This window comes from Lepidochelys olivacea (genome assembly GCF_965140295.1).
Source record: "Lepidochelys olivacea isolate rLepOli2 genome assembly, chromosome: 10".
Lineage (NCBI taxonomy): Eukaryota > Metazoa > Chordata > Testudines > Cheloniidae > Lepidochelys > Lepidochelys olivacea.
Window position 1 is genome coordinate 388,111 of NC_140420.1, and position 17,713 is coordinate 405,823.

Sequence of the window (17,713 nt, forward strand, 5' to 3'; positions counted from 1 at the left end):
ACGAAGATGAAAATCAAACTCTTGAAGCATTTCTTTCTATATCACACAATCCATTTAAAGTTTATATTTCTTTGTATTAAAAAAAAATTCAATCCTCTTTGTAAAAATATAATAATACCAGCAGACTAGCATTCATGAATAACTGTTCAAATCTTTGTAGTACCCAGGCAATGAAAACATTTCTATCAACAGAAAGTTTAACAAATTATTGGAAATTAATTTGAAAGAAAATTGATTAAAATTATATTAAGACTTTTGGGGAAAAGCCTAAAGATAGTCACTTACTGTATGAACAAAAAAGGTCTTAAAATTCTTGGCTTCTGGTCGTAGCTCTAGTGACCATGGAATTTCTCCTTTCAGAACTTTGTTGACAGGATCCACATAATAGAGATGGGGCCCTTCAGTGAGCAATAATTGGCGCCGACGAGCAAACAATCCCTGACAAAGAGAACAGTAGCAGCAACAAAGTGTATCAAGGCAAAGGAAGAACTGAATATTACTATTAGATCTATTCTCTCAGAGCTGTGTGTTGTTTTTCTCACTTTCCCCTGCCTGAAAACCCTCTTAAAGCATGTGCTTAAGTCACAGTGATGTCAGTGGGCTCCAGCACTTGCTTATATGCTTTCCTGAATCACAGCCTTAATAAAGAGCGGCGAACAACTGCCTTCAGTATTTATCTGTCTTATCAGGAAGCTGTCAAATCCTTGTATGTGTACTGGCAGGCAGCACAATCACTATATAATGTATACATTCTAGTATTTGTGCTAATAAAACTAATATTTGTACTATAGATGGATAAAGTAATATGGGATGCTTATTCTCTCAGGGCACTGTTATGGAAACAGAGTTAATATAGATTGACTAATTTCACAGTTGGCCTTCTAGTAAGTTTCTGAATTTACTACAGTTTCAAAAATGTTAGAACATAAGAATGGCCATACAGGGTCAGACTAATGATCCATCTAGCCAAATATTCTGTCTGTGACGTGGTCAGTGCCAGTTGCTTTGGGCAGTTGAAAGTTTAGAGACATGTGGAGCATGGGGCTGCACCCCTGACCATCTTGGCCAATAGCTGTTGATGGACCTGTTCTCCACAAATTTATCTAATTCTCTTTTGAACCAATTTATACTTTTGGGCTTCACAACCTCCCCGGCAACGAGTTCCACAAGTTGACTGTGTGTTGTGTGAAGAAGCACTTTCTTATGTTTCTTTTAAACCTGCTGCCTATTAATTTTATCAGGTGACCCCTAGTCGTTGTGTTATATCATCACCCTAGCCCACGTGCTTGCTGACTCTCTCAAAGAATTCTAACAGATTGGTGAGGCATGATTTCCCTTTACAAAAGCCCTGTTGACTCTTCCCCAACATATTGTGTTCATGTGTGTGAGATAATTATATATATATATTTTTTTACTATAGTTTCAACTAATTTGCCTGATACTGAAGTTAGGCCTGTAATTGCCAGGCTCGCCTTTGGAGCCTTTTATAAAAAAAACTCAGCATTACATTACTTACCCTTGTTTGGTTTGTATGGTTTTTTTTTTTTTTTTTTTAATATTACACACACACCCTTTTTAAACTAACATTTGGAAGGTAATACTGACAAGACACTTAGAAGTTTCTTTGTGGGACTGAGACTAAGTCCTGTACAAGTGAATATAAAGGTTTTAAAATAAGTTAAAAATAACTAGACTAAAACATCACTAACTTTACATGAAAAGTTTGCCCCTTCCTCACCTGTTCCCCTTCTTTTCCACTCTCCACTTTGTCTTTGCCTACATCATATGTAATTTGCATTGTAAGTAATTTGGGCAGGGACTGAGTCTGTCTGTGAAGCTCACATAGCACTGTATAAACAATTTCTGCTTCTTGACTATATTCTTGAATGCGTCTCAGTGCATTTCTGCTGTAGTGTCAATATAACCAGCATTTTAAATAGTTAACCTTGTGACACTGTATCCTGTGTTCTTCACAGTGATATTATTAGGATATGATTATGGCATAAAATACATCATAATTATGCAAGGTAAGTCATGTGAGGTGTCATTGGAAAGGTTATGATTTACTGAATAAGATCATCATATTTGTGTGCATGTACCATTTTTGTATCTGAAGTTAAGAATATTGACTATGTATCTGTATTACAAATGTGTTTGCACCTGGGGAACGCGCACTAGACGAGATGGTTTCATTCTGAAAAGCTAGGTGGGGAAGGGCATTAGAGAAAACAATAGGCCTTAGAAAAAAAAAAAGCTTATCTCCCACCTGGGGGCCTTCCTGAGGATACTGCAGACAGCCTCCAAGTCATGGCTGCTGACACACTACAGGGACATGTGACCAGGTCTCTTGGTGCTGGACTCCATCTTGGGATATCAGTATTTTTTCCACTGACTGGCATGGGAACCAAGCATTGAAACAAAGGGTTCCCCCCATATGCAAAAGCTATACAAGGCAGGGGAGTGACATCTTGGTTCTTCACTGACTCCCCACCCAAAGAGACTCCTGGAAACACCTGAGGAACAAAGACTGAACTGAGGAAAGTGCTGGATCCAGGCTAAAGGGATTTTTAGCTTGTGAATGGAACACCTGGGGATTCCACGCTGCAATCCAAGCGTAGCTTGCCCCTTAAGAATCTGCAGCCTGCTTGTATCATCACCCAGGGTGAGAATGCGCTATTCATATCCAATCTGTGTAGTATATTAAGCTTAGTTTGTGTGTTTTGTTTATTTGCTAAGTAATCTGCTTTGTGTAGATAGGAAATTCCCTAGCTGGAGCCTTCCCATGCAGGGCTGATCACAGCATCTGCATAGAACTGCAGCTGGGCGTGTCCCTACCTGTATGTGTGCTGGTGGAAGTGCAGGCTGGTCACAGCAATACAGTGTAAAGGGAACCCTCTACAGAGTAGCCCTAAGTTGGGAGGATAGAGGAAAGGAAAGTGGAGTTGCTCTTAGAATGAGAGACTGTTTCATTCTACCTCAGAAGGATTAAATACTACATTTAGGATAATAATGGCCTGTATTCTAGTTTCAGACATTAGCAGCCCAACAACACGCACAGCAAACATCCATATCAAGAACAACTGAAAACCGAGTGTCATGCTGGACTAATCAGATTGATAAAGGAGGAGAGAAAACATCTCCATTCACAGCTGATTACAAATTGGAAGCACCATCAGCTAATCTGACTGCAACTTTTGTCCAACCAAGACTGTACCATAATTTTTGTTTTAAAAAAGAAAGGATATTAAATTTGTGAAAAGCTGTTTGCTAGGAAATGTTATGACATCTTTTATAAAAGGAACGATAGATTTGGGACAGAACTAACGAATCTATACAAATCAGGGAACTCCAAAGACAGATTCCTTAGCAATACAGCTCTCAGAGGTGCAACTATAAGAACAAAGACATTTTACATCGTGTTAGATAGGATAATGAGACTTACCTTTCTTTTATCTACTGGACCCATTTTTAGTATTAAGTTGTTTTCTACAAACTGGTGCCTAACAAGAAAGAAAGAAAAAAAGAATTGTCATTACAGAAGCACCCCTCCCCCAGTAACCACAACTACCCTTGTTGTTTTCTTCTTTTTCTTTCAAATCTATCTGGGATATATCTAAAGATCCATTGCTTTGGAATCTTTAAAAAGTTCCCATCTCTCTCTATAGGTCTCCCCTCTCTGTTCCATGAGCCATGGCTATAACTTTAATTATTAGATGAATTTCAACCTCTTCTTTCCTACCCCAAAACTATTTGCTAGATATCAGTAGGTTATAATTTATTTGCAACTTAATTCCTGCTGTGACAAGATTGATGGATTGCACCTAACTGTTATTGATGGTATAATCTGAAGACAGTGGGGTTATGGAGGTGTAACTGAGTTTAATTTGGCTTGAAGAGCTTCTATTATTGGTGCCTATATATGAGAAGCAAAGAATCGTACTGTTTTTCAGACCCCAGATTGATTTTACAGGAGAAGCAGATAAAAAAAGCCTCTCTTTATTGGTTACCTGAGTTCATTTGATACGGAGTCCGAGAGAAAACACAACCCCACTGCCAGTATGTATGACACACACGTCATTTTTCAGATTATCATTGCACATTATTCTTAAAGTGGTACTAGCAAAAATCTTTAATCAAGAAAAGCATGATTACTAATGAAATCATTAACTGTTCAGCTACTAGGATTCTGATAAAGATGAATATGAACCAAGGCAAGAATGGATGGTTTACTGTTTTGTAGATTCCTTATTACAGCACAAAAATCACAGATCAATCACTTTAAACATCTTACCATGGATTTCCACCAGCCTGTTTTGCCAGTAGTAGCCTCTTCTCATCTTCAGAAAACTGCAAGTCCAACTCAAAGGAATTATTGTCAAGATCGTGAATGTACTGTTCTATGTTCCCTGATATTTGTGGGTGACTTGTCTCTGGGGCAGACAGTGAATGGGAGGATGCCGAACCAGAAACTTGCATGCAACCAAACTGACTCAGGAGATTGTCGTACTACAGAAGGAAAAATTATTAAAACAAATTTTAGTCACTATTTTTAATAAAAAGCTATATTCAACATTTTTATATAAAACACTGAAAAGCTGCTTTTAATTCTAAAGTTTTACTGCTGATTAGCTACAATGACATGCTCTAAAAAAATATAACCAATAAATTACTTGGTTTGTAACAGCGAACACATCACTGTCACAAAGTTGAGTTAGAGATACCAGCATGTTAAGCAAAAGCTATAAAACAAATCAGGTAATTTATTACTTGCGTACACACACGACAGAAAGCCAGTCACATTTCGATGTCATACATTGTTTTTCCCACCACTAGCTTTTATGGTTGTGTTCTGTTTGTCACAATCTAATACAAATAATAATATTTAACTCTTGTATAGATTTTCATCCATAGATCTCAAAGTACTTTACAAAGCAGAATAAATATGAGGTCATCCACTTCAATTTTGATTTGTCTCCAGGAATGATGCTTCCATAATCTCTAAAACTATATCCATATCCAAACACATCTTATTAGGAATTTTCATTTGCCAGTTTCATCTCACTACTCCTAGTTATTTGGTCTTATTATTGGTTAAGCAGCATGCACCATAAGAGATGAGCTAAGAACACCCCATAAGATGTGTAACAACAGTTATGTTCTCTTGCATACCCTGGAACTCTTGGAGGTTCAAAGAGTAAAATCCACAACACTACTTAGGTGCTTACACAGATTTAGGTACCTAAATCCCATTTTTAGGTGCCTAGATTCCCCACTGTGATCCACAAAACTCCTACTGAATTCTGTTGGTACCTAAACTCACTTGGCGCCTAAGTTTGTGTCTTTAGGCATATGCACTGCTGCCTCACTCTAGGCGTTGGACACCCATCTCCCACCTGAGCCCCAGGGGAAGACAGGCCCTCAGATGCCTAACATGCCCGATTTGATAGCCACACTCAGAGGGTGCCTGCTGGATCACGTCCCCTAAAAAAAAAAAAAGATTGAGGAGGCGGTTGGCTGCTGTTGCTGCCATGGCCCACCTTGTAACTTTTAGCCCAGTGATTACAGCACTTGCCTGGGATGTGAGAGACCCAGCTTCAATTTGGCTCTCTGCCAGAGCAGGAAAGGATTTGAACTATGGGATATTCTAATGTGGGGGCTCTCTCAGTCTCTCTTGTTGAAGCTTTGCCACTGTGGATAAAGAAAGTGATTGGAGCAGGGAGACTTGAACCAGGGTCTCCTGACCCCTGAACGAGTGCTCTGACCACTGGACTACAAAACCCTTCCTACACTCTCTCTCTGGCCCAAATGCTCTTTATCCACTGTGGACCATCTTAAACAGGAGAGACGGAGGTACTCTAACCAATGAGCTAAACATTATAAGGTAGGCAGTTGCGCCAGCACCTGCAAAACGGCTGGTGGCAGTGGTTGCACGGAATGAGGCAGGTGCCTAAACCAGGAATCAGATTCCTGTTCATAGATCTCTAGCAGATCTAGGTGTCTCCCTGAAGCCTGGATGCAAGTGCCTGTCTCTGAGAAAGGGAAGGCACTTAGAACAACGGCCTCTCCCACTGGCTAGACCAGGCAAGGAGCTGCCTAGTGCGCTGATTTTTGTCGATTCCATTTCAAGGTGTCTCCCTCTCCCCGTTCATTGTATAGGGAATTTAGGCACCTAACTCTACTGTGTGGATCAGAGTGTTGTTTCTGTGATTTTCTAAGAGCCCAATTATTAGGCACCATGATGCTCATCATAGTAATGCCTAAATCCCTTTGTGGATTTCACCCACTGTCTTTTGATGCTCCTGCTGCGCAGTGTCCACACCACTCCTCATACAGTGGCATGTCTAAGCCTGTAATTTCAATCCAATCTGCTTTCAGTAAACATCTCACACCCTGTCTACTAGTAAAAGGTCAAAAGTTCCACAAGTGGGGAGCACAATGAGAAAGCTTTGGAAGGAATTCCAATGACACAATGGATCAATCAATAACTTCTGTTTGGAGATTCAGAAGGAACAAGGAAACTATGATAACATCTTAGAAATAAAGGGACCCACCCATTCAATGCCATAAACTTCTCAAGAGAGACAAGCTGGGTGAGGTAATACCTTTTATTAGACCAACTTCTGTTGGTGAGAGAGAAAAGCTTAACTTTCAAGCGACGGGAGAGCTCCTCCTCAGGTCTGGGCTCTGTGTAGCTCAAAAGCATGTCTCTCTCTCACCAACAGAAGTGAGCCCAATAAAAGATTCTACCTCACCCGCCTTGTCTCTACTATCCTGGGACCAACAGGGCTACAACAACACAGCATAAAACCTCAAGAAAGATTGATGTGCTTTTACTGATTGCTACTAACTCCTGCACATTTCTGAGGACTCAACTGAATGCATTTGAATTGCTGTTTATAAGCAAATGTCACCAATATATGGAAATTGCATTAGTTCCTCAACTCCTAATGATTGCAGGCAAGGTTTGCACTTGTTTAACAGAAATAGGTGAGTTCATGTGAAAATTGGAGGTTACACTAATTAGAGAAACTATTAATCCTAGGAGTAGAAGGGTTAATCTTACTGACCTTTCTCCTTGTCTTAGAATACAGTTTCTCAAAAACAGGTACCATTCTTAAAGAAGCAAAAATCCCAATTTTTTTCCTGGTGAACTCTGAACACCCCTTAATTGGTAGTGAATCTTTTTAACGCTGATTTCCTGTTATCTCTTGCAAAAAGTGGTCTCTCTGCAGTGTGACAAACTTCAGCCTATTCTTGTTTCTGGGGTCTTTTCTTTATTAAGTCAGTTGCCCTGGTGTTATCAGGGATATCTTCACAGCAAGTGAAAGGGAGCTGATTTTACATTTTGGTGTGTTTTTGACTAAAAAAATTGTTATATGTAGATAATCTACTGTTATCTTAGTAAAATCTTGCAAGTAGGTATAGATATTACTCTGTCCCCTGATAGAACTGTTTATTGAACTTCCTCTAAACAAGGCACCCTGAAGAGTTACTATCTCACCTGGTTTAGTTTTAGATTGGAAGACTTAACTTATTGCTGAGATAATGATGTTGCTAGAATAGTTTGGTTTCTTTGCATACAAAGCAAGGAACTAAAACAGGTACAGTCTGGGAGCACATATAATTCCGTAATCAAGTTAATGATAGAAAAATAAGAGAGGTATCATCCAATGTTCCCTCTAATTTTTTCCACCCATGTACAGAATACATTTTGTTATGTGCTTTGAGGTAATGTGCGGCTGTGCGCCACCAGTAGAACAGAAAACTTTTTTATTTTTTATTTTTATATTTTTTAAATAAAGTTACCAATAGGGATAATAACTCCAGACAGGACAGGTTAGGCATTGTAGAACTCACTACTCAAAGAATTAAATTTAAGTACAAGAGAGCAATAAAAATTATGAAATGCATAGACCAGTCCAAAAACCTCAAACAACAGCACTTTGAAAGAATAAAATCACAGAGAATATTTGTGCCTTGCAGGAAGTACCAAGAAGTAACACCACCACAAGTATGTCCGTCTGTCTGTGAAGTTTGAGAGAGACGCCATGCGCTGTCTCTTTAAGGCTCTCACTAACCAGAAGGCTGGTTCAGACCTCAGAGCTGCTTGAGTCCTGAGCCCTGTCCTCTCTCACCTGCTCTGTGGAGATCGGGTACAGGGGGTGCGGGAGGGGGACACTGACATCAGCACCCCCACTCTGCACAGCTTGCAGGAGGGTCCTGGGAGCAGCTGCAGGAGGGAGGGGCACCTGAACACATGCTGTGTGGCTCTTTTGATCAAGTGCACAGCACTTGATCACTCTTGGGAGTCCGCCTGACCGCACAGCTTAGAGGGAACACAGATGTCATCTGATTTGTAAAATATCTACAAAATCATGATTTCAATTATGTCACCCTCTGCAGCATGCCGGGGGGGGGGGGACTCTCTGCCCTCTCAGCTCCAGGTCTTCTGGCTCAGGGGCATGGAATAAAGATTTGGCTGCTTTGGAGAGGCACTTTCTGTGCCCTCAATGGCTGGAGGAGCTCACTCTCCCCACCCCCAGAGGAGCTCTGCACCCGCAGTGATTGGGGGGGCCGTGCCTGGCTTGCCCCCATCTCTTGCGCACGCCTCTGCTCTATCTCGTGGAAATGTTGATAATACGTCATTGGAAATGGGTCGAGTTGGGTATAATTCAAAAGCCCTTTCCTCCCACAAACACAATAGTACCAAACATGACAAACCTAGAAGAATCATGTAGACATATATTTAAGAGAACACTTAAATATCAACATTTTTTCCAATTATACTTTAACACCGGCATGACAAACATGCAGCCCTCACCAAGTTAAATTCTAGCCCTCAACTGACTGTAATGCGATATCAGGTTAAGCTCGGAACAGGACACCCGAGTAATTTGTTTAATGTTACAGATTACTATAAATGGAAGGAGTGCTTCCAGTCCATTTGCTATCATTGTCAAAAAAGCAGTTCAGTGGTATTGATCATTAGCTTTGTTTATTATACCAAAAGGGTTGTAATGCAGCACTGGTTAAGACATCAGCATCTAGTCAGAAATTACTAGAATCCATGCACAAACAGTATGCACAGTTACATAACATAATTAATTACAATCCCAAAGTAATGTATTACGAAGTCCTTGTTTTTACATTGATCTTGGTCATTTTTAGGCATCAATGGGGAGATGAAGGGTACTGTAGCCCATAGGGCTAGCTTGCTTGCTTACATATCTTTTCTTATGGATCTGTTTGTTTTATTATAAGATATATAGATTTGTACTAGAGTATTTCTGGCATCTCTGGGCTGTTCTCTCTCTCTCTCTCTCTCTGTGTCTAGAGATTACCTACATCATTTGTGACATCTTCTAGTCCCTGTACAATCACAGGTTTCAGAGGGATAGCCATGTTAGTCTACATCAGCAAAAACAACAAGGAGTCCTTGTGGCACATTAGAGTAACACATTTATTTGGGCATAAGCTTTCATGGGCTAGAACCCACTTCATCATCAGATGCATGGAATGGAAAATGCATCTGAAGTGGGTTCTAGCCCATGAAAGCTTATGCCCAAATAAATGTGTTACTCTAAGGTGCCACAAGGACTCCTCGTTATTTTTGTACAATCACAGTCTCCAAAGGCACTTCCTCTTCTCTATCTAAGGCGGACTCTGATGGAGGAGAGGGTCTCTTCCCCCCAGTCACCTCCTCTAAGAGCACGCTTGACTCAACCTCCTGCTCTGCCACTCTGGGACCTCTCTCTTCTGTTTGCAGACTGCTTGTAGCGACTTTCCTGATAACTTTCTCTTTTGACTCGCCCTAAAAGTCTCAGTCTCTGACTCTGCTCCTGAAGATACTTTGTCAGCCCGAGCTAATTCTCTCCTCCTCCTTCTAGTAATTGGCCCTGCAGGTGGGTCTATCTCCTACGGTTCAACCATACCAATGGGGATGGGAACCGATGCTGTCTCCTATCTCTGACAATCTTTGTCACCATCTGCAGCTCTTTATTTGCTCTCTCTCTCAAGGAGTTCTTAGCAGCGGGCATTTCTGTAGCCCTCTTATACTTCAGCGCTGTTGCTGTGTGCCAATTTGCCTTATCTCTAACACACTGCAAATCCAGCTCCCTGGTTCGATCCACCAACTTACCATGGTTTGATTTATAGCTGTCCAGCGATCTTAGGCTGGCAGCCAGTCACTCCTGCCAACAGCAAGTTTTCTCGCCTGAGCCCTGTGCATAAGGCTGACTCCATTCTAACTTTTTCCTCACACTCCTGGCCCTTTTGGAAAAGTACTACTCATTCCTCTGAAGCTACACATGTAGCTGAGTTTTTTACCCCTGAATAGCATTTCTTCACAGAATGTACAGTCAACCTGTGGAACTCTTTGCCAGAGGATGTTGTGAAGGCCAAGATTATAACAGGGTTCAAAAAAGAACTAGATAAATTCATGGAGGATAGGTCCATCAATGGCTATTAGCCAGGATGTGCAGGGATGGTGCTCCTAAACTTTTTGCCAGAAGCTGGGAATGGGCAACAGGGGATGGATCACTTGGTGATTATCTGTTCTGTTCATTCCTTCTGGGGCACCCGGCATTGGCCACTGTTGGAAGACAAGATACTGGGCTAGATGGACTTTTGTTTTGACCCATTATGACTATTCTTGTGATCTATGTTTGGGAATCCCCAGTGGTTGAATGTGTGCTGTAGGACTCTTGTCTAACTAGCACTGTGGTCTTCTGAGAATTTCCTGTGCAATGAGTCTGCCATGGTGTTCTGGTCTCCAGGTGGGTATGTGGTTGAGATGTCATCGTTGTGTTGGATAACTGGTGTACAATCCAGCACAAGTTTAGTGCTTTTGAGCATAGGCATTGTGACCTCACTCCCCCGTGTCTGTTGATGGGAAACATGCAGGCGATGTTGTCCGTCATTACTCTCATGGTCCTTCGTCTGATCAATGATAGAAAGAGTTGGCACACGTTGCAGACTGCCCATAGTTCTAGCAGGTTGATGTGCAATGTGGATTCTGATGGGGACCATCTGCTCTGCACCATGTGGGTCTGTAGATGTGCTCCCCAACCAATTAGGGAGGCATCGGTTGGCAGTATCAAGAACGGTGTGGGTTGGAGAAAGGGTACCCCGCCCATCCACACATTTTGGGGTTGTGTACACCAGTCTAATGAGGACTTGATCTTGACTGGTATAGATAGGAGTTTGTTTAGGCTGTGTCTGTGGGGTATGTACGCTGTCCATAGCATGCCTGGAGACCGTGCATGTGTAATCTGGTGTGTTTTACCACAAACATGGCTGCTGCCATATGGCCAAGCAGTTGTAAGCACATTCTGGCAAAGATCTGTAGGCTGGTTTTCATGGTGGAGATGAGACTATGGCTGAAAATCTGTGAGCTGGGAGGAAGGCTCGGGCTCGTTTAGCACCAAGCTGGGCCCCAATAAATTTCAGATGCTGTATTGGCGTCAATACTGATTTTTGTATGTTTATCTGGTGGTCTAGGTTCGAGAACAGGTCCATAATTTTTCTTATGGCTTCAACAGAGTCAATTCTGGTCAGAGCTTTGAGGAGGCAGCCATCCATGTATGAGAATATTACAATTCTTTGTTTGCCCACGTGTGCTGTCACCACCTCAAGGACTTTGGAAAATAGTTTGGACGCTGTAGAAAGGCCAAAGGGTAGAACCTTGCATTGGCAATGGTAGGACCCCAGGACGAATCTGAGGAATCACCTGGGGGAAGTGTTTATGGTGATATGGAAGCACACATCTTGGAGGTCGAGGGCCAAGAAACCATCCTGTTCCAGTGCTGGGATAATTGTTCATAGTATGACCATCCCGAAGTGTTGTAGTTTGACGAACTTGTTGAGGTTCCTCAAGTCTAGGATATATCTCCACTTGCCGGATTTCTTTTGGATAAGAAAATAGTGGGAATAAAAACCTCTCTCTCTGTGCTGGAAAGGGACCAGTTCTACAGATCCCAGTCACAAAAGGTGGTTTGTTTCTTCTTGCAGAAGGTGTTTGTAAGAAGAGGGACGGGAGGGGGCTAGGTGAATGGGAGAGAGAGGGAATGGAATAGAGTACTTTTTGTTGAAGATTTTTAAGACCCACTTGTCTGAGGTGATTTGTTGCCATGATGGGTAGAAAGGGGCCAAGCGGTTGCCAAACTGATGTGCTATTAAAGATGGTTGCACCAACTGGACCAAAGGGAGGCACCTCGGGACTTCAACCAAAGTTTAAAAATTGTTGTTTTGAGGTGGATGTGTCAGGCGTAGCCCCTTGTGCTGGTATCTGCCTGCTCTTAGGAGGATGCCTCTGTCACCTGCATTGTGTGTCACAACCGCCGCTGAGGAGTGAAATGTGTGGAGTGCAAAACCTTGGGTAGGCTGGTATCTACCCAGTCTTCTCTTTGGTGCTGGCTTATATATGTGGAGTGAATGGAGTGTAGCTCTGGAGTCCTTTACAAAACGTAGGGACTCGTCCGTGAGCTCAGCGAAGAGTTTATATCCTTCAAAGGGTAGATCCTTGACAGTGGTCTGCACCTCTCTGGAGAGCCCGGAGAGATGAAGCCATGATTCTCATCTCATCACAACCGATGTTGCAATAGTGTGAGCAGCTGTGTCTGCAGAGTCCAGAGAGGTTTGCAGTGCGTACAAGCCAGAAGTTGTCCTGTCACACCAGTGCCTGGAACTGCTCCTTTTCATTGTCTGGGAGGTGTGGACAGAATTCCTGGAATTTGGAATAGTTTGTGATTATATTCGGCTAGAAGTGCCTCATAGTTAGTGATACTGAACTAGAGTATATCTGAAGAATATGCTTTACAACCAAAAAGAGGCCTAACCTCTTCCAGGCCCTGTTACAGGGGGTTATTCTAGAGTGATGTCGTCACCCCTTCTTTCGTACCGAATTGACAACAAGGGAGTTTGGAGTAGGGTGGGGGAAAAAAATTCCACGTCCTTAGTGGGGACACAGTATTTCTTGTCCACTTGCTTGTAGTTGGATATTGACACTGGGGTCTGCCAGATCGTTTTGGCGGGGTCCAATGGGGACTCATTGATCGGGAGTGCTATCTTTGAGAGCAACAGCACAAGTTGCTTGACAACTTCTTCAGAGGGATCTGAAGAAAATCCACAATCCTGTGGAACAGTTCTTGGAACAGTTTAAAATCATCCACCGATGCTGGAGGTGGTGGCATGATGCCTTCATTGGGGGACAATGAGAAGTGGATTGGTGGTGTAACCTCTTCCTCAGTTTCTTACTCCTGCACCTCTACTGCTTCTGGTTCAGAGTCAGGCAGTCTAGAGACTGATGAAGATGGAGAATGTAGTCGTCTCTGTCTCTGGTCTGTTGACAATTTGGGAAAATGCACCATACATGCAGCCCAGAGGGCCCAACAGGGCAAATGTGAGGAAACTGGCATATGGGGTTTCATCCATGGAGGCTCATACCAGAAACCTGGTTCGCTGCTAGACTCCTTTTGACATGGTCTCCCATAGTATTCTTACCAACAAGTTAAAGAAGTATGGGCTGGATGAATGGACAATAAGGTGGATAGAAAGCTGGCTAGATTGTTGGGCTCAACGGGTATGATCAATGGCTCCATGTCTAGCTGGCAGCCTGTATCAAGTGGAGTGCCCCAAGGGTCGGTCCTCGGGCCGGTTTTGTTCAATATCTTAAAATAAATTATCTGGAGGATGGTGTGGATTGCACCCTCAGCAAGTTTGCAGAGGACACTGAACTGGAAGGAGAGGTAGATACGCTGGAGGGTAGGGATAGAATACAGAGGGACCTAGACAAATTGGAGGATTGGGCCAAAAGAAATCTGATGAGGTTCAACAAGGACAAGTGCAGAGTCCTGCACTTAGGACGGAAGAATCCCATGTACCGCTGCAGACTAGGGACCAAATGGCTCGGCAGAATAGGATAGGATAGAAGTTCTGCAGAATAGGACCTAGGGGTTACAGTGGACGAGAAGCTGGATATGAGTCAACAGTGTACCCTTGTTGCCAAGAAGGCCAATGGCATTTTGGGATGTATACGTAGGGGCATTGCCAGCAGATGGAGGGACGTGATCGTTCCCCTCTATTCGACATTGGTGAGGCCTCATCTGGAGTACTGTGTCCAGTTTTGGGCCCCACACTACAGGAAGGATGTGGAAAAATTGGAAAGAGTCCAGCGGAGGGCAACAAAAATGATTAGGGGACTGGAACACATGACTTGTGAGGAGAGGCTGAGGGAACTGGGATTGTTTAGTCTGCGGAAGAGAAGAATGAGGGGGGGATTTGATAGCTGCTTTCAACTACCTGAAAGGGCGTTCCAAAGAGAATGGATCTAGACTGTTCTCAGTGGTAGCAGATGACAGAACGAGGAGTAATGGTCTCAAGTTGCAGTGGGGGAGGTTTAGATTGGATATTAGGAAAAACTTTTTCACTAGGAGGGTGGTGAAACACTGGAATGCGTTACCTAGGGAGGTGGTGGATTCTCCTTCCTTAGATATTTTTAAGGTCAGGCTTGACAAAGCCCTGGCTGGGATGATTTAGTTGGGGATTCGTCCTGCTTTGAGCAGGGGGTTGGACTAGATGACCTCCTGAGGTCTCTTCCAACCCTGATATTCTATGATTCCAGGTATCGAGGATGAGAAGATGATTCTCTGTGTGGATGCCCTTGATATGACGGTGGAGTGAGCAATGCAATGGAGTACTCCTCCTCTTCCTCCTCGCTAGAGAAGAGCGGTGCAGTCCTCAGTGGTGAAGGGGAGTAGTGTTGTGTCTCCAGAGAAGAGGCATGAGCTGCAGGAAGCTTGTTATGGAGAAGAGGCAACTCAGGTGTGAGAGATAAACAGGTCCCGTGGGTATCAAAACTCCTGTGGTAGCTGCAGGAGCATCCTCAGCATCAGTGGCTGCGTAGAAACTGGGGGCATTGTCGTTGCCAAGTGTATTCTCTTAAGTGGCCAGCAGATGGTGCCGAAGGTCATGTTGGTGCAGAGGACTTCATCAGTGCTGAGGGCTTGGTCGATGCCAAAGCACTCAGAGTTATTTTAGTTGAGGTGGTCAGCACCGATTTCAAAATTCTTGCACTGTCCTTCTTGGGTCCAAACGACAGCGTTTCTGTCTGTGGTCCTTGGACCTCCCCTTAGCACCGATACTGGAGGTGCGCTGATGGATGTTGGAGCGAAGTCTCACCCCTGAAGATGTTGAGTCTACTGACCTTGCAGGGGATGCCTTTCTCTGAGGCAGCTCCTTAGAGAGTGAACTAGTGGCCCATTTCTTTTCATCTGGGTGAAAAAGAATAGACTCTCTCTTGGTGGTATGTGGCGAATGAGGGTTGGCTGATGGTCATGCTGATGGCGATTGTCACGTGAGAGGCATCGGGGCCAGGGTCTGAGGTTGGCCAGAGAGAGCTCTCCATTAGTAAAGAAGTTTTAGCCTCTGGACTGAGCCTTCAATTTGAAGCAGTGAGTACACTTTTGCGAGATGTATCTCTCATGAGACAGTATATGCACCGTGAGTGACCGTCACTCACAGGGATGGCCTCATGACAGAATAGTTTTAATAAAAATATTATCTTGGCAAGAATTAATCTGCTGTATGTAAAGGTCTCAAATTGCAATACAGCACAACTGACACTTACATTTCCATAACAATCCTCATCATCTTCGGACATAGCGGGTAAATATGCTGTGAGCTTTGGGGGTATCTGATGATGCAGATTCTCCCATGTAATGGATTCAAAGAATGGATGAGCCTTAAGAGGTCCATACCCTCCCATTTCTTCACAGCCTAATCTCTTTGTAGCATCCAGAACCTGGACAAGTTAAAATGAAGTTAGTACTTCTTTAAAATAATAGAAAGTAGTTTAAAAACAAATTTTAACTTTATAACAGCACAATGGCAATCCCTTCTGTGTTTTAACAGGCACATTAACATGCTGAACCCTGTGACTGTTAGTTTGGCCAGCTTTAACAAATATGCACCGACTAAAAAGGTAAATATTTTCTGCAAGTTCATTTCACTCTTGCTTCTAATCCTCATTGATAAGACTGCACTTTTTTAATCCTCACACTTTAAACATCTTACCATAATTCTATAGCAGGTATACTTACAATGGTGTGCGATATGGGTTAAGTACTCTGAAATGCAATGCAAATTAACTCTAATTTTACCAATAACGAAGCTAGTTATGTCTAATAACTAAAGAGAGATGTTTTCAGACAAATAGTTTCTCTCTTGGCAAATTGTATGATGCATTAAGAGTATAAAAAGTCTGTAAATTTGTGCTATAAGTCTGATGTATTGTTTTGTGTGATTATCTAGAATAATTTGTTTCAACTTGACTAATAGATGTGTTCCCCGTACACACACTTTCTTCACAATTCAGAAGAAAGTAAATTTAAAATGCTGTTTAGTAACCGATGCTTACTTTCAATATGACAAGTTTTCTCCCTATATGGCCAAGAACTTTAGGTTTCTTGTTAGTTTAAAGGGGGTTTGAGAATTTATAGTTAGTTTGGATACAAATGTAGGAAAACTTCATACATTCAGCACGTTATGCAGTTCCTATGTAATTTATTCATCTGACAATATAATGAATATTTACCAAAAGCTTTTCCACAAGGTCTTTTGCCTTGGGGAAGAATTTTTCTGGGAAGTCATATTCCAACTTAATTATCTTCTGAAATATAAGATATTCATTGCTGCAAGAAAACAAGTATAATATTTAGTCATCAGATGTTACCTAGGATACTTTTATCCTGGCATTACACAAGCCAAATAGTATAAAGATTTTTTTTTTTTTAAATCCATTATTCTTTAAATGTTAAGGGCCAGATTCCAGCCTGCCCCTGTGAGGATGCTCAAAGACGACCAGAGGGAGAGCACAAGAAGCTTTCTCTCACCTTAACAGCCCTGAGCAAGGGATAGACAAAATTCATAAAGGGAGAATAATTCCCTACTTTTTATACCCATTTGGGTACTAGATGCCTGAATGGGGGCAGGAATGTGGAAGTGAGCACAACTGACTCAGTATAGAGATGGGAGTGTGCTATATCCTCTTCATGGATTTGGTAGCCACCATGGTGATGCGAACTGCATGGGAGCCCCTGGAGAATTTTGACTAGCTCATGGGGACTCCTGGCTGCAGCAAGAGCACAATCTAGCCCAAAATCATTAAAGTAGTAGATATATTGAACAATGGTTGAAATCATTAATGAAAACATTCAGGGAATACTGTAGTTAATTTCCCTTGAAAACTGCAATTTAGTGAAAACTGAAACAAAAAACAAAACTGTAGTTTACATACAAGATATGATTTGAAGTCTCTTACCCAGCTCTAAATGGTGGCAATCCGGCTACAAGCTGGTATATTATACATCCAAGAGCCCAGAGGTCAGAACTTTAAAGGAAGGGGGAAAAAGAGGAAAAAAAACAAACCAAAAAACCACATACTAGTTACTGTCCTCGTACAGTAAGCCTGTATAATTTAAGTTAGACAGCATTTCTTATTCTCAACTTCTACCAGTCAGGATACCAGTAACACATACAGCCAATGGAACAGACTTGAATTCAGCACGATCCACACACTCTTCTTACTACATTATTTGGCAAGAAAAGCAGCTAACAAAACTGGCTATAAAGAAAAGTTGTAGCTATACTCTGACAAAGGAATATATGACAAAGGAAAACAGTAACCACTTCATAGTACATAACCCAAGTATACATC

General features: G+C 42.3%; 1 protein-coding gene across 5 annotated transcripts in view; it reads right to left on the reverse strand.

Moving 5' to 3' along the window:
- The window catches only part of PDPK1 (3-phosphoinositide dependent protein kinase 1), a 161,741-nt gene that overhangs the window by 71,480 nt on the left and 72,548 nt on the right, over nt 1-17,713 (reverse strand). For all 5 annotated transcript variants that reach the window (XM_084642354.1, XM_084642355.1, XM_084642352.1 and 2 more), the window contains 6 exons: nt 17,318-17,386; nt 16,592-16,688; nt 15,626-15,799; nt 4,292-4,506; nt 3,443-3,500; nt 286-438 (listed from right to left, as the gene is read on the reverse strand). In XM_084642354.1, the coding sequence (XP_084498480.1) occupies nt 286-438; nt 3,443-3,500; nt 4,292-4,506; nt 15,626-15,799; nt 16,592-16,688; nt 17,318-17,386 (766 nt within the window). The remainder of the gene's footprint in view (nt 1-285; nt 439-3,442; nt 3,501-4,291; nt 4,507-15,625; nt 15,800-16,591; nt 16,689-17,317; nt 17,387-17,713) is intronic.